The sequence below is a fragment of the Thalia democratica genome, chromosome 7 (assembly GCF_965202585.1).
Source record: "Thalia democratica chromosome 7, ktThaDemo2.hap1.1, whole genome shotgun sequence".
NCBI classification, from domain to species: domain Eukaryota; kingdom Metazoa; phylum Chordata; class Thaliacea; order Salpida; family Salpidae; genus Thalia; species Thalia democratica.
The window spans coordinates 42,315,789-42,337,803 of NC_139171.1; the positions used below are offsets into that span (position 1 = coordinate 42,315,789).

At 25.7% G+C, this 22,015-nt stretch overlaps 1 protein-coding gene across 1 annotated transcript; it reads right to left on the bottom strand.

Annotated features, from left to right (window-relative positions):
- Positions 1–3,067: 3,067 nt before the first annotated feature.
- Positions 3,068–21,297, bottom strand: LOC145840451 (uncharacterized). Its single transcript, XM_082947714.1, has 9 exons — positions 21,229–21,297; positions 20,886–21,016; positions 17,954–18,119; positions 15,102–15,200; positions 11,856–11,933; positions 11,138–11,289; positions 6,280–6,409; positions 5,452–5,560; positions 3,068–3,872 (listed from the first exon to the last, which is right to left on the bottom strand). Exons 2-9 carry the CDS (start codon positions 20,996–20,998, stop codon positions 3,733–3,735), a joined length of 987 nt encoding a protein of 328 aa, XP_082803840.1. The 5' UTR covers positions 20,999–21,016; positions 21,229–21,297; the 3' UTR covers positions 3,068–3,732.
- Between the last annotated feature and the right edge of the window lie 718 nt (positions 21,298–22,015).

A 22,015-nucleotide genomic window follows, 5' to 3' on the forward strand; every position in this document is an offset into this window, starting at 1 on the left:
TACCGTGATGATAACATGTCTAAGGTAAGTAAAAAAAAAAAATACTTTAATAATATAAGTAATGTAAAACTTTTGCATAACAACTAGAGACAAAAATTCTGTCTAGCATTACAAAAGTTTTTATTCTAATGCTAGTTATTGTTTAATTCTTTATAAGTTTAACTCTGGTAAGTTTAAAATTGAAAAATTTTATTTCAAAAAAGAATAAAGTTTAAGATTAAGCACGTAGCTAGAATTAGTTTTACTTAATGACGTTTTAAACACCTATAAAAATTATACAAAACTGTTATTTTACTTGACTTAACCTCTAGTTAACTTTAGTATGCATTTCGAAAAAGAATGTTAGTTGATGTATTTCTAGTATTTTTTTATATAATAAAATAAGTTTATTGAATAATCAAAAACAAAATTTAGTCTAAGGACCTGGTGTACAAAAAGACTTCTCGATCATCAAAATGAACATAGAAGTATAAACTAGTATTTTAACTTAACATCTTAACCTTTTTTTTAAACTGCTTGTTACGCAGTGTTTGTTAACACCAGAGATCGGTAGCCGTTTAAATGAAGCTCGTTTGTTAAACTTCATATTTTTTTATAGTATCTTGTATTTTTGAACACCATCGCAAAAGGTTGTGAAGCTTGTTTTTCTGTTCACCAGAACTGAAACTGATTTAGTTAAAAACGAGTAAAAAGTCAGTTTTTCCAAGATAAGTTCGCAGTAAAATTATAAATGACACAGTGAGAAACAGTAATGCTGCTAAAAATAGAGTGATAAAAAAACTGCCTTTAAACTTTACGATTTCAGAATGAACTTTGAGCTTTTGAAGTTTTTTCCTAAAACTACTTATATTTATGCTGTTCGAAAGACTAAACTATTTTTCTCGTAGTTTGAGAAGGTGTAATGAAAAATGAATTAAAGAAAAATAAAAATCAAACCCTATTAACTGTTTTTAACTGTTGCTAACTAAAGACCAGAATAAAACAAGTTTTATTCAAATGTAACAACTGCTTTAAAAAGAAATCAATTTATTAAAAATTAACGACGTTTGTTTGTGTTGATTTAATAACACAGCTCTTTGGAGTTTTGTAAAAACATAAGCACTTCATAGAATATACATGGAAGTTAAATAGGTGTATTTTTTAAATAAAAGCTATACGTTTAATTAAAAAATATTAATTATGTAGATAGTTGATTTACAGAAAATGTAAATTATATAAATACTTACTAATAAATTTCTCTTATTGCTTTGCAAATTTGAAATAAGGACTAATAATTATTTCAATTACGAATAGTCTACAACGGAATTGATTCTAACTCTCGGTAAAACTTTTAGTCTAAGTCCTAGATGATATTTCTAATTACTATATTCGAACAACTTTTTCCGGTGCATAGCTTATGAAAAAAATATAATAACACACACTTTATTATTACTTATAGTAAAGTACCTTCAGCTAAGACTTGTGAAAACTGTCTACTTACTTAAACAAAAGTATAGTGACGTTAAAAAAATTGTTAAGTATAGAATGATCTAGTAATTGAGTGTAAAATTAGAATTCGAAAATCAACTAAGTATTAGTGCTTAAAAATCTTTAGTGTTTCTGTGAAAAATTATTAGATTTAAAACTATAATTAAGCTAACTAACGATTAAATCAAAGCTTTAGACTATTTAAGAAAAAAACTTTAAACTACTTAATAAAAAAAAAAGTCTAGTGTGATATACGAAATTTTTCAGCTTACATAACCTAGGCTTTAATAATTGAAAAATAAGGCTTCCAGAATAAGTAGCTGAAAAGAGTTCTCAGCAAGTATTTAAATTGAAAAGTTTCTCTCTTTGTAAATATTGGCACACTCATGATTGTCAATTAAGTGCTGTCAAATCGCAGAAAAATAATTATTCTCATGTTTTTCCGAAAGACCATTAAACCAGCTTGAAAGGTTTTTGCACATGCTGATCAATTCGTACAGTGCTAAAAACTCAATTTACTTCTTCAAAAACTTTTAGTCGTTCAATAAACAATTTATATATTGCATATTTCTTTTACAACATAGTACTAAATCTAAGTATTTTATTCAATAAAGGAAAAACTATATTAAAAGAATAAAAAACGTTAAGCATGTTAAATAGAGTAAATATTTTAAGCCTGAATATCTCATTTTGTAAATGAAATTATGAGCTTTTTAAGTTTATTTTATATGCTAAATTTATTAGGTGTATATTGCACATACATCATTGGCAACACGGGAGGTCCAGAGCAAGATAAATTGCCTTATACAATTAGGTATATAGGTGTTTCCCATATTTTAACAATTCATTTATATTCAAAGTTTTAACATAACTAAATGTATAACTTAGTACTGCACGTAAAATCAATATTATGCATAGGCCTTGGTACTTTTTTTGTTTTTGCAACTTCGTAATTGTTTTTAATTTGCGACGTCCCTGGGTCAAATGAACAATATACTATTGTCGTCTATATCTATTGCTAAATATTATAAGTATATAAATAATTGTTCATAATTTTCCGTTATTATTTATTAGTGTACTCACAATCAAAAGAGATAAACTTTGGTCTAACAGAGTACTTAAAGTCATTAAAGCTTGAAACGACTTAATTGATAAATTAATATTGGAAATATAGAATAAATTTTTATGGTACTAAATGGTCTGTAATTAAGAAAAAAAAACAATAAAAAACTAATATTTCACTTGTATTTAAACTAAAAACTTAAGCTATACTTTAAAGCGCTTTCTAGATTAGCAAAAATAAAAGCAGAACCACTAACATTTATGATACTATGTAAAAAATCACCTAAAACAAATAAATATTGTAAACAACTGGTGGTACTAAGAAAATATTGAAAACATAATCAAAAGTGTTAGATGCATAGATTTTGAATTAAAAATGATAAACAGCATTTGTTTTTGTATTTATAAACTACTTCTATTAATTCAAATAAATTACTAAAATTTAAAATAAAATAGAAAAGAAGAAATTCAAAATAAGTTTTACTATTTTTCTGTAAGCATAGAAAAAACTAGTATATAATAATTGTCGATTAGCTGTTTCATGTTCTACATAGTATACCAAAAAAAAATTTATTTCAAAATACTTAACTAATTAAAGCTATAATATTATGAATTAGAAAGAAAAAAAAACTTTAGGTTAAGAATTAAAACCCTAACATTAATAACTAAAGCTTTATATACATCGGGTCTTTGCTTAGAACAGGGGTCAACAGCCTTTAATTAATCACGGGCCAATTATCTATTTAAAGTTGCGCGCGGGTCGCAATGTATAAAAGAAAGTCTTTCGCGAGTTGCAGATGTATAAAAATATTTTTAATAATCAACATAAAAATAATAAATTAAATAAAAAATTCGATAAAATAACCAATAGTAAAGCACTATTAATGAGTAGTTACTAAATTTATAGCCTATTTTGGAGCTATTACCAGAAAAACTTTTCTTTTTACTGTTTTTAATAAAGTATGTTTTGAGCTTAAAATTGGGCTATTAGTTTAATAATTACTTTGAGGGCCGCATTTGGCCTGCGAGCCGCAATTTGCTATTCCTTGGCCTAGAAGAATAAACTAACTAATTTGGATTTCAAAATGTTTAACTAAAGTATAATGGTACCTTGAATTTCAACTAAAAATAAATAAAACATTTTTGACAAATAAATTATGAAGTGTAAAGAAAGTGTATTTATGATTTAGTTCTTATAAAAAATTATTTCAAGAAATCTACAATTTCATCGATTTCTCTTTTTCTTGCTTCATGGTGGGCCCACCTTTGTTCTGCAATCCGAGGCGAAATGTTGAACTTGTCGTGAGCAACTCGCTTCCCGCAAATTATACATTTTTTTCCACCTAAAATATTTTATTTTATAGCTTTTATTATTATTCTCAAATGTCAATATCAGTGTTTTTTTTTGAGTACTATTTAAGACAAAAAACTAGCATGAATTATTATAAACTAACCAGAGTTTTTAAAAAACCATATTTAAATTCTCGGCGCAATGACTTTTAGCCAGTTTAAATGTATTTTATTTTAATGTGTATAGGGAAACCTTTGAGATATGGAAGTATATTTCTATATATTTATAAAAGAGATTTTATTACTTTTAGATACCAATTAACACAAAGACAGGGTATATAATTTAGTAATGTTTGCAAAAAAAAACAATAAAAAGGAATAAGGTTAGACAAATAAAATAATGTCAAAAACTACTTCTTGGATCCTTAATGGTTATAAACTATTCTCAGCCTTATCATAACTTAAGATTAATGAAAAGGCTTGTTTTAGACCAGGGTTTCCCAAACTTTATTGCAGATGGTCCCCTTCAACAAGATTACTCATAAACTACACATAAAATACACATATAATTTTTTTTTTTTTTGCGTGTTAGTAATGTATTAGGCGTATTTAACATCAGCTTTTTGATAGAGGGGGGGATAGCTTTTTTAATGTTTTCAAAGGAGTTCTTATGAAAAAAGTTCAGAAAACCGTGATATAATAATATATTGAAAACAAAGTGTTTATTGCACTGTTTTACCTTAGTACAAAAGTACAAGCTAAATTTTCTTTCAAAATAAATATTTTACATAGTTTAAAATTAACCAAACTCTCGTAACATCGTACATAAATATTTGAATACAATAAAATTGTTGTAACTTAAAATATTTTTTTAAGTAAAAAATATTTTTAACAAAAATTATTATGTATTTAGCAGTACTTTAAGAGTGAAATTCATGAAAATATCCTGATATAAAAACATGAGATATTATTACTTTTTTAATAGTACTCCTTCACTCATACTACAGGGTTGCTATTGGTTACTTGCAATCATTTTCCAGATATTTTGAACTTCTTCCAGGTTTTTGAAAGTACAAGTTTTTTTTTTGAAGATTTTTAGTATAAAATTAAATCTCAAATTAAAAATATAAAACAGTCTTAAATAGTATAAAAGAGTTGAGTAGATACTTTAATGCTACTTTGGATGACTTTTATGATAAATAAAATTTAGTATGATTTAGACAAATTAATTTATGCGACAGATTTTTTGCAACTAATCTAAATTTCATTATTAAACATGTTAAAGTTGTTTAAAAAAAAAATTCTTTTTTTTTCTAATTTTCAAATTCCAGGTTTTTCCAGATTTCATGGCAACCATGTTATAATAACTAGTTTATAGATTCAATCATTAATAATTTACACTTGATTTTTAGCAATATCAAAATCATTTACGGCACACAACTCTAAGAAAACGTCACTTTTTAAGGCAGTCGCAAAAAATATAAGTTTTATTCATAATCTAAAAAAGAAAATAAAGTATTTTCCTTAAGAACTGTAGTATATTACGATGAGTAATTTTGTTTATATATAAATCATGTACGTTTAGGAAATAAGTTAAAATTAATAGAATAATATTTTAACATCGAAACAAACCTTTAAATGGAGGAGTTTTCATGTATTTATCAAGGCAACCATGATGGTAAAGATGACTACAATAAATTCTCTCTACATAATTTGCATGATCACCGTTTTTCACTACATCCTGAACATTTATACAAAAGTAGCTTAAATATTAATAAAATATTTTATCACCAAACAAATTGTATAAATTTTCAACTAAAAACGCATAAAATTTAACGCAATAGCAGGCTGTTATTTTTTCTGAAAACAAACATTTGGCACTTATTTTGTACTGATTACTTAATTCTTTAAAATTCTTCATCTCAAGTTAAAGGTAAAGATAAAGTATCTTTTCGAACAAAAAACTCTGACAAGCACACAGTTTAAAATAAGTTAAGAATAAGTTGTATTGTAATGAAGCAAACTGCTTTAGAAAATCAAGTGATAGATAATTAGGAAACTAGTTTCCACATTGTTTTTTTATTTGTATTTTTTATATGATGCCTAAAAAAGTTTCAGCTTTGATCTTTCATATCTCAAATGCTACTTTGAAATCTTTTAATTTATAAAAGTAGCATTTGGTAGTTAAAATAAAAGTCTACAAAATAAAACAAACTTAAAAAACAATGTAAACAAAAACTATTAATATATTTCTTTAACTTTCTTTTACGCAAAAGATCTCAAATGTTTTTACTACATTTATTTAGTATTTAAAAATACTCGAAATTAAAAGTACACCAGCATTTAATAGACTATAAATGTTTAAAAACAGGTAAAAAATAAATCATTTACTAGCTTAGTAATCGTAATAAAAAAAATTAATATAAAAATTTAAAACAGTTACTTAAAAACATGACTTACTTTAGGATCATCAGGTAAGCACTGTTTCTTGCAGAGAGGGCATGCTGTATTTGGATAAGTCTTAATGCAATCTTGTATAAGAAATTTCATTATTTCATAAACATGTGGATTTGGAATAAATTTTTCTCGTCTATTCAGTTATTTAAAATTGGTTTAGCTCTAGAAATTATGATATAGTAGCTATGTTTAATACTAATCTAACAATAAAATTTATTAGTTACTTATTCATCACAAGCACATTAACTAACTAAACTTTACATGATAAATTTTAATAACTAACAGAGTTGTCACTCTTTGAATCATAAAAATAAATATCCTGAGTGAAAAAAGTGTCCGGAGTGACATTAATAACTCATAAATCATCCTAAAATTTTTTCAACCCTTAATTTTTATTTCTCTCTAATGAAAACTACTTCTAATTAAGTAAAACTTTCTTCTAAATAATAAAAATAAAAGCGGTATATGCATATATATATAATAAGGTTAATGTTCAAACTTGAACACCTTCTACTGAGCCCAGTTGAAGGGCTTTTAAATAATTTATTGAAATGACGATTTTAAAAATGCTGGAACATATGTTTAATAAAGACAAAAAAGATTGTCTCTAATCTTCAGCCAGTTTAAATTTAAAATAAAAGCACTTTGGTAAACAAAGATGCAAAAGTTTACAAAAAAAACAAAAACAATATAACGTAAGAATTGAACATTGTACATTACATATACTCAATACAAAAATCGATCTACCTTCTAACTAATTAAACAACTAAAATTAACGAAAACAACACTTAATTGACTATAAAATACTTCAAATTTGTTGTAATTTAAGAGGAGCTTTTTCATATGTCAACAAGACGATATAAATTCGCTCCTCTTATTTAAACAACCTTCCTTTTTAACGCATACATAACGACTGTTGATTCTTTTAAGCACAGCCTACAGACAGGCTTGTTACCATCTTCTATTGGCTGTGCTCTTTTTATCACTTCACCTCCCAAGTTAATTTATAATCAATGTTTTTGCGCTTGAGGCCGCAAACATACTTCGAAAGCTCAGTTTCATTTTCGTATACACCACCTTTAAAGGATTTTTATGGTTGGCATACAGAAATCTGAATTGAGTGGAGCATAAGCCGATGTAGAACTTCTTAAGGTTGTTTAAATAAGAGGAGCGAATTTATATCATCTTGTCGACATATGAAAAAGCTCCTCTTAAAATACAACAAATTCTGTATTTATATATATATATGCATCTAACATAGATGCATCTATGTTAAGCAAAGTACTTTTTATTTTGAATTTAGCTGGCTGATGATTAAGGCGTCTAGTCTTATGAAACACGTGTACCAGTATTTTTAAAATCTTATTTTTCTAATAAATTATTTAAAAGCCCTTCAAGTGGGCTCAGTAGAAGGTGTTCAAGTTTAAATAACAACTTTATTATATATATATATATATATAATTTATTCAAATGGCGATTTTAAAAATTCTGGAACATATGTTTCACAAAACTTTAATTTTTCATAAAGCTTTGATCATCAGCCAGTTAAATTCAAAATACAAAGCACTGTACTAAACAAAGATACAAAAGTTATGCAAAAAAACAAAAAACAGTATGACGTAATATTGTACATTACAAATATTCAGTACAAAAATCGATCTACCTATATATATATAGATCTACCTATATATAGATCTAAATATTTGTACTGAATATTTGTAATGTACAATATTACGTCATACTGTTTTTTGTTTTTTTGCATAACTTTTGTATCTTTGTTTAGTACAGTGCTTTGTATTTTGAATTTAACTGGCTGATGATCAAAGCTTTATGAAAAATTAAAGTTTTGTGAAACATATGTTCCAGAATTTTTAAAATCGCCATTTGAATAAATTATTTAAAAGCCCTTCAAGTGGGCTCAGTTGAAAGTGTTTACGTTTAAACATTAACCTTATTTTATATATATATATATATATATAGAATTATGTTATTTAACTTAATAAATTAAATTTTTCACACTGAGCCCACCTTGAGGGCTTTATTATTAAAAAGGTTTATTTAAAGATGCAAAACTCAAAGGACTCGAGTTTCGTGACTATTCACTCATCAGCTTCAAAACAAGTTTAAAATAAAGTACAAAACAAAATCACTAATGAAAATTAAAATTTTTTTGCATAAATAGATTATGACGTAATTTTGAAATTATCAAAAATCATGCAAAATGGCTTGTGCAAAAATTAATATACCAATCGACAATAAACTAGCAAAAATTCATATAACTTCAGTGAGTAACTTTATATTAGGACAGATAATTGAAAGAGATAAAGATAAAATTAAGATGCAAATTGAAATTTAGGTTATTTTAAGATGAAATTAAAACTTGTTAAACTTTAAAAGCGACTTTTTTATATGTCTACAAGACGATACAAACTCGCTTCTTTTGTTTAGGCATCTCTTGTCTTTCAGTGCATATACAACGGCTGATGCTTCTTTGAGACACAGCCTACATATTGGGCTATTGCCGTCGGCTAGAGGCTGTGCTCTTTTTATAACTTCCCAGGATATTTCGAAGTCAATGCCGCTGCGCTTTAAGCCACAAACATACTTCGAAAGTTCAGTGTCATTTTCATATATGCCACCTTTAAAAGATTTTTATGATTGGCATACCTGAATCTTAACTGAGTCGAGCACAAGCCGACATAGAACCTCGTCTCAACACCAGAGTTAACTGTGGCCTTGTAGACGATGTTCTCTGAACGGCAATTACCCCCTTTCAAATTATATTTACAGCTACCAGCGCAGCCACATTGACTTTGAATTCCTGAGTTTTGATTTAAAATTTTTTGGTTGTATGTCTTAATGATATTCTCTAAATTTGCTGTACACGAATAACTTATTCGCATATTATGTTTGTTGAAAATTTTTGTTAGCGGATTTTGTTTATTGAAGTGTTTTTTGAATAGATTTATAAATTTTCTTCCAATATTAGTTTTTACAGAATTGCTAAAAGGAGGGTTGTACCAGATTACATTTCTTTTTCTTTTGTGTTTTTGATTATTAGGTTGTTGCTCAGGTTTTTCAAATTTAAGTTTGTTGTCATATCTGCATTTTTTCATTATTTTTTCATATTCATCTTTAGTCTTTAGAAAATTTTCTTCTTTGCTTGATCGTTTATTTAGGCGTTGATTTATTATGTTAGGAATTTGTTTTATGTTTTTAGGGTGGCTTGATTGTTTGTTGACTTAATAATTTTAGCGTTTTGTTTCCTGTAAGGCATAAAATAGTTATCATTCAAGTTGAGCTTCACATCTAGGAAGTCAGTTATCACTAGTACCACAGTGACTCTCAACCCCATAGATTTGAAAAAGGCATGAGTTTGTTTTTTTAGCTTCTCAACTTTAAAGCCAGAAGAGTTGGGCAATACAGCTAGACCATCATCTCTGTATAACCCAACTCTATTTAAACCAAAGATATCTTTTAACCCGTCTAACAAGAAAAGTCCAACAAGTTCGCATAGTTCTGCGCCCATGTAAGATCCCTGTGCTACGTCAAAAAGTGAGTTGGTAGTATTTACTCCATTTTTACGCCACAGAGCTCCTTGTTCGCAGAGTACCGATTTGCAGGCATTTCTTATCAGACTTAAGTCCTCAGCAGGTACGCTAGTGTAATTATTAGCAAAGTTCAGTGATTTAATCACCAACTCTTCACTAATAGAAGGATAACAATCGACCACATCGAACTTGAAACATCTGTACTTCTGTTCCTCCAATCCAATAAACCAACTTAAGACTTGGTCTGTGTTGGTCCACTGCATAAGTTTGGATTTCAGACGCACAGCTTTGTTGAAGCGGTCGATTTTGACCTTACACATATGTCCTACATCAGACTTAGTGGGGTTAATCAATCTACATTTAGGGTGTGTTAAAAAATTCTTTTTGTGGTCTTTAATCGTTATATATGCACTTTTTAATGGTAGTTTTTTTATTCTGTCGTGTATTTTAAGTGTTTTTGTTAAATTTTTAGCTTCTAAATTAAATTTTCACACTGAGCCCACCTTGAGGGCTTTATTATTAAAAAGGTTTATTTAAAGATGCAAAACTCAAAGGACTCGAGTTTCGTGACTATTCACTCATCAGCTTCAAAACAAGTTTAAAATAAAGTACAAAACAAAATCACTAATGAAAGTTAAATTTTTTTTGCATAAATAGATTATGACGTAATTTTGAAACTATCAAAAATCATGCAAAACGGCTTGTGCAAAAATTAATATACCAATCGACAATAAACTAGCAAAAATTCATATAACTTCAGTGAGTAACTTTATATTAGGACAGATAATTGAAAGAAATAAAGATAAAATTAAGATGCAAATTGAAATTTAGGTTATTTTAAGATGAAATTAAAACTTGTTAAACTTTAAAAGCGACTTTTTTATATGTCTACAAGACGATACAAACTCGCTTCTTTTGTTTAGGCATCTCTTGTCTTTCAGTGCATATACAACGGCTGATGCTTCTTTGAGACACAGCCTACATATTGGGCTATTGCCGTCGGCTATATATATATATATATATACATGTATAAAATTAAAATACAGAAAATAAACTTTTGCTTGGGACAGCTGTTTCTGCGTTCAATACGCGTCTTCAGCCAACTTTTTTATTCAATGAAAAGTAAACGTTAAAAAAATCATAAAATCCTCAGTTATCTTGAACGTTTCGAAATACCTTGAGTATCCTGAGTTTGTGGAAACACTGAATTAAATATAATTTGACCTATAGTAATTATGCTCTGTATCTGTAAACCAAGTGTATTTTGTTTCTATGTTACGTTTAAATAATTTAAATTTATAAAACCTTACTTTTTTACGTCAAGTGGCTTCATGGTACTTGTTCTAGCAATTTCTCTAGCCTGACAGACAAAATAGTATGCAAGACTAGCTGGAAAATTACTTTTTTCAGGCTTTAAAACAACTGGTACACTAGGATAATCATCAGGAACTTCAATCTTAACCTAAAATTTGACTAGTTATTATTCATTATACACTAAAAAACTAAATTCAGTACTGCTCAATCATTTTGTAGAACTTTATAGATAAATAATAAGCATAAAAATTTACTAAAGATATAATAAATTTTACAATAACACAGTATATTATCTATTTAAGACCAAAATGAGAAAACTTGAAAAGAAATTTTTAAGACTGAAGAAAAAAGATCTTTATTAATAACTTAGTTTTTTGTTATTTTAGTTTGCTTTTATTATAAGAAAGCTGCTAAATTACGAAACTTTGATTTGTTATATTTTCAAAAACTACCTTGAATTAAAAAAGTAAACAGCAATTGGTAGCTTGCCTAGTAATGTGCTAATTAAAACCATGTTATCAAACTGTCTTACCCCCTAAGACTTTAATTTTACCGAAAAGTATATCTGTATAAGTTTTAAGACTAGTATAGCAATTAATGGTGAAAAATTAAATTGAATTTGAACTGCTGTAAATGTAAGTATTATTAATCACTATTTATGATTATTGTAACATAACTTTTATTATAAGTTATACCAGCACAAACTTTACTAACTTTATAGGAGTAATTATTTTTCTTTAAATCCAAAATTATTACTCCTTGCTTCTTTTTCAATTTTATCGTATCTGTATCCTTTTATGTACGTAATATTATTAGTTTGAATTAAAAACAGAGATAGTAGTATTGAGTACAACTTTTAGCAAAACAAATTTTATCAAAAACACAAAAAAGTATTTAATGAACACTTAAATTAAACAAATACATTAAGTAAGACAAACTAAAGTGATCTTGGTAAAAGAAGTTTTTTAATATTTCTTACAGAATTTCTGATATTTTTCCAGATTAACTTAACTTTTTCCTTCATTTTTTGATTCTGTGCCAGTTTTTTTAGTCCACGTTTTATTTTCGTTTTTGAATAAAAATATACAAGATGTTTTAAGTATATTCAAGTTAAAGAAAAAATGCTGTGTTACTTTTTCTAATCTGCAACAATTTAATTGAAACCTGTATCAGTTTTTCGAATCAATTTCCTTTTTAATGATGGTTTTTGAAAGATTTAGGCTTTTAACAGCACCATTTTCTATGGTAGACTAATTTACAATACTTTGCACAAGTTACATTAAATCTTAAAACCAGTTTGTCTTTCTGTAACTAATATTTGTACTGTTGATTTTCCAGTCATATATCCTAAACCCTAATTAAACATTTTTATTTGGAGACTTTACTCTTTAACTACAGCTTTTAACTTTTTAAAGCTTTTTTTTAAGTTGTGTAAATAAATAATTCCTCTCATAATAATCATTTCATATTTAATGTAAATTTTATATACCTGCCATACTAAAATAAAAAATTGCTGTTTTCTACATCCACAACCCAATAATTTTAAAAAGACAGAAATAATAATTAATTAAAAACTACAGTAGGGATATTGATATGGTAGCATTCGCGTATGGTACATATCATCTTTAAAATAATAAGAATAATCAAATAACTGAAAATTTACAGATCTTGTAAAACATCCAAAAACAAAATATTATAATGAATGAAAAATAACGCAACTTTATTTTAAAAAAATTTGTAAACCTATTTTTTAACAAAAATAAGTAGATATTAATCCAAAAACTAAACATTAAACATATAGCTTTTCATACTACTATAGTTAAAATCTATAAATTAATGCTTTAATTAGTGATTTACTCCATTTTACAATGAGAGTGATCAGGGCCATAAGGGATGTTAACAATTTTTCAAATGTTAATCTTATTCTAAAGATCTTTAACTTAGGTGACAATTGATATTCACGGATTCTTATAATGGTAATCAGTTTTCGAGATAGAAGGGGACAAAGTCAGAGAGTTCAACTGGATCCTTATGGAAGGGCAAAGTGAAATATGCAGAAAAAAAAACTATTTCATTAAAAACTTACCTTCTTCTCAAGTTTTTAAGTAATCTTTCTCAGTCTAATTTCATGTTGAACTATTTTAATACAGGGTTGCTACAGATCGAGCTGAAAAAAATTCTGACTTTTTTTTTGACTTTTTGATCAAATTGTTAATTATAACAGTTTCAAAAATACATAAACAAGGACTTAAAATTATGTAAAGTTTTTAATCTTAATTTTATACAGGTTAAAACAACAGTTCTTTTGCTGGATTCAATTAAATAACTTCCAATGCACTATTTGAACCATGTGTATGATCAATGTATATGCAATAAGCTCTATAATCAAAATACTTGTATCTCTACCACATGGTAAATACACACATGAGATCATAGAAGATTTTAATTTATTCCAAAATTTCCATTAGACCATGAAAAAAAAAGAATTGCAAAAGCCAAATTTTATTGAATACAACATTAGCAAAATGCAGTAATGATAAACTTTTTATTAATAGCATGTTTATATCAAATTTCCTGAATTTTCCCGACACTTTTTCAAAAATCCATATTTTTTCTTGACTTCTGTAATTTTTATTTTTCCTGACTTTGTGGCAACCCTGCTAATGAAGGAATTTAAAAAAACTTGAGTAAAATTATTCTTTTTCAAAAAAAAGTTTAATTTATGTGATAAAAAAATTTTAATATTTTAATTGCTAAAAAAGATTTGTTTTTGTAATTCAGAGACATCTTATGAAAATTCAAGGTCAATAGCTTGTCAATAATAAAGGCGAATATAAAATTTAAGTGATTTTTTAAATTTCTGATTTAATTAGCAGTGAAAAAGCTGTGGCCTATACGTTTGTATCTGAAACATTTTACAAAAATGACTATATCTCACAAGTTAATTATTTTTGTATTCTTTAAATCCTGACTTATAGTTAATACTTCAAGCTTTAATACAAGATCCTATGTTAATTTTTGTAAAAATATACTTTTACAACCCTTTGCCCTTAACATATATTGTATCTAATATTAGTTACTAGTATATAATTAATAACTATGGTTTATACTTTAGTAAATACACATATTCGTTTTCTTTTTCTCCTATTCTTACGAAAGAATTCTTAACGTGGAACAGTGTTAACTATTAAGCACAGAGAAACATATGTCAGGCAACAAAGATTAGTACTGTGAAAATTGTTGTTATCCTAAGCAGATAAAAGTCATTATTTGTTGTGAGAAGGATTACATTTGTCTCACAACTGTAAAATAAGTATTTAATCTAGGGAACGGAGTTTTGTCTGGGTAGGAGGTTTGAAAAGTTTACATTTTTAAATTCTTTTTACACACTATTTTCTTTTCTACACAAAGTATAGTGGTATACAAAATACTTTACATTTTTTAGTTAAAAGAAAAACATTAGCTTTAATAAAACTATGAACTATTTCTTCAAAAAGTGTTTGTTTCTGTTTACAAATGATGTTAATATTAGTTTTTTTAACTTACTTATTTACAGCTCACAAAACTATAGCTAAAAAACCAAAAAATATATATATACTGAAAACATTAAGCTAAATATTTTATGAGTTTAATAAATTATAAATTAAATTTTCCCAAAATTCATTATTTATCCATGATTTTTTCCTAAATTTCAATTCTATGACATTTAAGAAACATTTAGACTAAATACTTTACAAAATATAATTAACAACAAAAACTTTTATAAACATAAATAAACTCTAAAATAAAGATATTTTAATTGAAAAATTGTATTATGCTTTTGTTTTGTACAAAATAAATTTTATAATTTTAAAAGTATGAAAATTATTCTAATGTTTTGAAATTTAGTTTTTTGTTTTAGTACTAAATATTGAGTGTAAAATCAAAAACAATTATAAAAACATACTAAAATTATTTTACCTCCAAAAAACTGTTTTTAGCACGATTTAATTCATCCTTACATGGTAGTAGAGGGGTATCATCAAGGAGCTTTTTTAAAAACTTTGTTGCAAAAAGAACCTAGTCAAAAAATTTTTAGAAAATGTTAACCAAATATTGAACAAAATTAAAATTATTTTTATGTATAAACAAGTAATGATACTAATTTTAATTAATTAAGCTCAGATAGTTTTGAAAAAATATTATGCAAAACAAATAAAATTAGGTGCTTTACAAATTAAACTTTCTGTATCCAAGTTTTTTAGAGATCATTGACTCATTAAAAAAAAACAGATTAGAGGTAGGCAACTATTCTATTTAGTGGGCCGAAATTACAATAAAAAACTTTTTTTTCACGACTTTTCATAAAAAGTCTTTGCAGGCCAAACAATTTTAGAAATTTATACTAAAATATTAAAAGTAAATATAAGAAAGTTTTATTAAGGCCATAGGGGGGATCCAACACTTTTTTATAAAAAAATTAACTTAGGCTTTCATATGAAAGCTTATAGTACAAACTACAAGCCAGTTTTTATAGAATTCAAAAATGTCATTTAACTTTTGAGATATTTTATTTTTTGTAAAAAGTTTCCAATACAACCGTATGGACCACAAATTTTTTGGGGTCAATTTTTTGGAAATTTTTAAATTCAGTAAACATCTATCTTCTTTTTATTTTGAGCAATCTTCTTCAAATTTTCACGAAATGTCCCTTATATTATAAGAAAAAACGTTACTTATGAATTTTAATAAATTAAAAAAATAAAAAATTATGACAAATTTTTTTTTATTTTTTCAAAAAGGTATTTATACTTAAAATTTTTTAAAGTCCACAGTAACGTTTTTTGTTATGGTATAAACATTAGAATGTGAAGGTTTGAAGAAGATTGCTTAAAAAATGTAGGAGGAGATAGACTTTAAATAAAATAGTCTTTTTCCACTGTTTTAGTTTTCCCTTCCCCTAAGGAATCTATTATGCAGCCCGACTTCGACCGGTCATATATCAAAAAATTACTCAAATCTTTTAAAACGGTAATTAACAACTTGAACCTTATTAAAACCTCTATAAAATAAAATCAACTTGTAAAAAACATGACCCCTATGGCTTTAATATGATAATTTGTAAAGAACTAGTGAGTACTATTTTTCCTAATGGGTTGCACCTTTTTTGGCATTAGAAACATAAAACCAAAAAACATTAATAACAGAGATGATTATAACTTAAAACCTTACAAATTATTCTTTAATACAACTGTAGGTTTTTATTGTTAATTCTTTTTAAATGACGGAAAGGGAAACTAAAATCACCTAAAATTTGGATGGAAATTGATTGAGTGGAAAGTAATTTAATTGGGATCTGGTTGGATGGGAAATTTCAAAACTTTTTTATACTGTTAAACAAACTACTGGAAAGCTATTAATATAAAGTATAAAAAAAACTATTAAATTAGACTTCAAATAATCATTATGAATTATTATTTAGGATGTCTGTAAGGGCAACCGAGCTTTAATGTCAGCACTGATGAGTGAATTGAGTTTGCTAATGACAATAATAAATGGCAATCTTATATCAACAAAAAAAAGTACTATTTTAAGAAACAAAAGCAGACAAAGAAGTGAGATTTTAAATAAATTAACTTTATATATTTCTATATTCACTATTTATTGATTTTTTTGTTGCATCACTGTGTTTAGCTTTGTTGTTTAGTGTATTCTGTACATTTTTATTTTTTGAGCACAAAACAAATAGCTAATTTTGGCTAAGGGCGGGCATATTATCATTATATCTGAATTTATTGTCAATCATATCAAAAACATTTCCTAAAAGTTTGAGGTAGTTATCTCAAAAAAAAGGAGTTTAAACCCCCCTATGCCCTTAACAAGACTGATTGTAAAATTAAAATATTGAAATTAAATCTCATTCATAAACTTGAAAAAAGCAACCTGAAACTTTCAGAAATCTTAAAAATATACGAAGGTTTTACCTAAAAACTAAATTTTTCTGAGTCATCCAAAAAAAACATCAAAATAGTCTAAGCTATTCTGAGTTACCCTGAGATTTTCAAAAGTTTCAAAATATCCTGAGTGTGTGGCAACCCTGCTATAATTAGACATCTTCAGGTAAGTTTTTTTAAGGTTTATTAAAAAGTTTTAGCTTGTATTTTCTCAGCTAGTTTTAACAAAAATCAAAAAAAAAAAGCAATATTAAAAAGTTGAAACATTTTTTTATTCAATTAAGGTTTTTAGAACAGACCTTGAGCTTTTGACATAATATTAAAACTACTGAATATTAAAACATACTTTAATACTGTTAAAATTTTAGTAAAAATAAAAAATAATTTAGTGTGTTTCATATTTCCAAAAAAAAACTTGAACTTTAAAAATAAATGATTTAAAAAAAGAATTTAATTGAGTTTATATTGTGAAAAATATTTTAACTTTAAGAAAATTAGTAAACAATAAAACAAACCATCAAATATCACACTTATACTTTTATAAAACTCATTATAACCAAGAAATTTATGAGCAATTGATTTTTATTTAAGGGGTTAAATTTTTTTGTTATAGTTTTTTATGTATATAAAAATTTAAAGATAATAAAGAAATTAGGAAATAATGATGTATTAGTCAATGTACTAAAATGTTTTAAATTTAGAAAGATAAAGATATAGCATTTAAATGTAATAGTTTAAACTTTATTTAAGCTCTATTAATTTTATTTTTATTAATTAATAGAATTTTGAATTTAAACTATTTTAATCTAAGACTATGTTTATAATGTGACTAAATCTATTTAAACAAAATATAATAAATAAATACAAATATGTACTTACTTGTTGATGCCCAACTTGAGATTTAAGTTCTTCCATGCAAACTTTTGATATTTGTTGCAAAATGTCATAAGATAAATATTTACTTTTAAGTTCAACATGAAGAGTTTGATTTGGATAGTTTGGTGGATAGTGTAAAGATACAGTTAATTTTCTGTAATCAGTTTTTCTGAAATACAAGTGGGTTTTTTTGTTTGCTAAAACGAATTAGAAAATAGTAAGCATCACTACAAGTCAATTTATTCTATAATGTGCATTTATATTTTTAGAAACAATTTAAAAAGTAAACTAGTATACTTTTTTTACCATAAATGACAGAGTAAGGAATGCGTTTTATGTTTAAATATATAGCCATTACCTAAAAATATTCAATTTAAGTAAAATTGAGAGCAGTGTTGCTTAAACTTAAATGTATGTACTTAAACAAGTGTACTAATCTTGCTGCCCATAAAACCTCACTTTAACTCTGATTCCAGTTATAAATATCACTTTTGTTAAAAATATTTTTATCAGTTAAACATTACAATAAACACATTTTTTGAAAATCTATAATACAATTAAAACATTTCCTACTAAACATTTAATCAACTTTTATTTTTTAACCAAGGGAACTTTTTTATAGAACAGTACTTACAGTCCTCTCTTGAAAGATTAATGTGATGCAAAAGTCAAGCAAGCAAGTTTCATAATATGTAGTTTCACCTGCTTTGTAAATGATTAAAACTCAGTTTTTCAAAATTAACTTTTTTTTTTCATAATTAAAAAGTTTTAATGGCTCAAAATTTTGCAAAAACCGTTATAGTTATTTCTATAAATTAAAAACCACAAAGTGTGGGAAAACCTTTTTGCTCAAATTCAAAAGCTAGTGTTTACCAATAGTACAATTAAACAGTACTTCACCAACAATAAAATATTGTATGATCCCTGCTGCCATAATAAATATAAAACAAGCTGTTAACAATGTACTAAAATATTAATTATAAAAACTCAGCAGTAAAACTTTGCTAGTATGGATTTACAATACTAAAAGTATTCTAAATCCTAAAGTTTTATCTTAACTATTCAGACTTTTTTTATTACATAGCAAAGTTCAAAAATCTTATGAAAAGTAAGGGATAAGAATTTGTGAGTTCAATAGGTTTCTTATGAAAAACGAATAAACACTGATTCACTAAAAACTATATTTTCATTTGTAATTAATCATCTCAGAATTGTATCAGTTAGTCCATTACTGATATTTATATAGTTCCCATAAAAGAAATATTTAAAATAATGTTGAACTTTTTTTACAATAACTTTAAAATTTCAAATTGTGTTTTTTCTTTTAAGCTTATAAGGAATGCTTTGAGTTAGAAAAAATTCTTGGTGAATTTAAGATTTCAGAGGAAATGGATCATGAAACTATTGTGGTCTATTAATTCGTATTATTTTGATATTTAATTTTTTTTTTTTTATGTTTCTTGATATTGATGTCTTAATTTTATTATACATTTGTCTTATTTTTTTTTTGTTGAGTGAAGGCCATAAGGGGGTAAGTCATGTTTTTTACAACTTGATCTTAATTTATAGAGATTTTTCTAAGCTTTAAGATGCTTTTTATCATTTTAAAAAATTTGAATAATTTTTTGAGACATGACCAGTCAAAATTGGCCCGCATAAAAGGTTCCCTATGGGAGGGTAAATCTAAATCGGCAAAAAAAGACTATTTTATTTAAAATATATCTCCCTACATTTTTCAAGCAACCTTCGTCAAACTTTTAGAGTCTAATCTTTATACAATAAAAAAACATTACTTTGAACTTAAAAATAAATTTAGTAAAAATTTTATTTTTTGAATAATAAAGACTTAAAAAACATTAAAAAAGATATAATTTTACTGAACTTTAAAACTTCCAGGAAAATTGACCCCAAAAAATTTTGTGGTCCGTACATTTGTATCAGAAACTTTTTACAAAAAACAAAATATCTCATAAGTTAAATGACATTTTTGAATTCTATGAAAACTGGCTTGTAGTTTGTACTATAAGCTTTCATATGAAAGCCTAAGTTAATTTTCGTAAAAAAAGTGTTGGACCCCCCTATGGCCTTAAATTAAGAGTTCAAAAACTTTAAATAGAGTTTGTATAAAATTGTTGTATTTTACTGGTCACTAAAGGAATAGTTATCTTAATAATTTAAAACTAGAACTAAAAAAAATTGAATAAAAAGATTACTACTTGACCATAAAAAATAAGGAAAAATTTTTTATGGCAATACTAGAACACTTTTTTTTTATTGCTTCAGAACTGCTTCAGAAATTGAGGAATTTCTAAACTTAAGTAGTTTTTACATTCACATATTTGATGAAACTTTCATTTTAATTATTTAAATTTATATATTTTATAAGTATACATTTTCTTCTATTCTCATTTAAAGTTACATACAAAATTACTAACAGCAATAATTATGCTTTGTTTTTGTTTACAGAAAAGCTTCATTGTATATTATTACCTTGTTTATTTTTTAAAGCAAAAGTTTAATTTTTTATTTGAAAACTGACAAATTAATAGGTTTATAAACAGAAATATCAGTTTCTTATAGTCAAAAATACTGTACTGAGTCATCCTGAAATTTTAAATTTCTAAAAATTTCTTTAAAAAAATATATTATACAACTTTTGAGTATCTATCAATAAAATGAAGTTCTTGATCAAAATAATTTATAAAACTCTAAAATATTGGAACTAGAACAACTAAATAAAACCTAACATTTATTTTAAAAATGGGCAGAGATTAAAAAAGCAAACTGTCCTGATACAGGCTGAGTTTTACTAATTTTAATCTATCCTGAAAGTGTTGGGCAACCCTGTAATTTAGTTTTGTATAATTTCATATAAATTAAGACATTAGTTTGTACATATATTAAAACAAAAGTCAAAAAAAAAATTTATACTAACGTTATTGTATAAGTTATAAGCTTTTTATGACACCCTATCACTTTGACTCCAGGAACATTATTTTCAAGATCATTTTTCACAAAGTTCACTTCTAAATCAACTGCAGTATCCATGTTAAGAAGCTTAGTTTTCTGTTTGAAAAATTAAAAAACAGTTAATATAAGTTATCTATATTATTAAAATTTTATTAATATTATAACTGAGTAATACAACAATTTGATGGCAGTTTATTAAAGAAATTCTTGTATTGATTAAACATGTGTTAAAATTTAGAAAAATATAATTTTTGAACTTAAAAAAAAATTTTAAGTAGGGTATTTTATAAGATACACATTTTATTTACCTAAACAGAGTTAATAAAAGCTTGTAATTTTTCATCCATAGTTGAATATCAGAGACTTATAAACTATTTAATAAAACAAAGAACAACTAGATAAAAATTACTTTAAAGTATAGCATTTCTCCGACAGAATGATCAAACTTAACATCGATAGTTGATACTAACACAAATAGAAACTTACCAATGAGAAATAAGAGACTTAATTTAACTTTGCAAATTAATTTTACATTTTAGTATGTGCAAAAAACATTAATTTAAACAAAGTTGTAATCTAAGTTTATTCCACATATTTACTTTCAATTATTGAATAATTCTACTGACATTTTAGTTTTAACTAAAGTCGTGTAAATAAAAATGACATTTTTTTTTTAATATTATTGAGTAAAAGTTCGAAATAATGTCGTTTTTACCTATCTTAACTTTTTTTATTAATTACGTATTAAAGTTAAACCTAAACGTTATTCAATACTTTTCTAAGAACCAATATAACTTTACAATAAAAGTGTTGGTATATTAAAAACCTAATTGTACAGTATTTTAAAACCAAAAACCTTTGATAGTGTCCTTGAGTTTTTTAATTTTTTAGTTATAATAAATACGTTGTTCTACTAAACGAGCAAGACTGTATACTATTTTAAGAATCCCTGTTGGTAACAATTGTAATGTATACAGTATATAATATACTATACACAACTAATCGTTCCTATTAGGGTTTCTTTGTATCATAAGCCAAATTTTTAATCATTCGTAGGTAATTTTATCTTATCAGGTTAAAACCATAACAAAATCT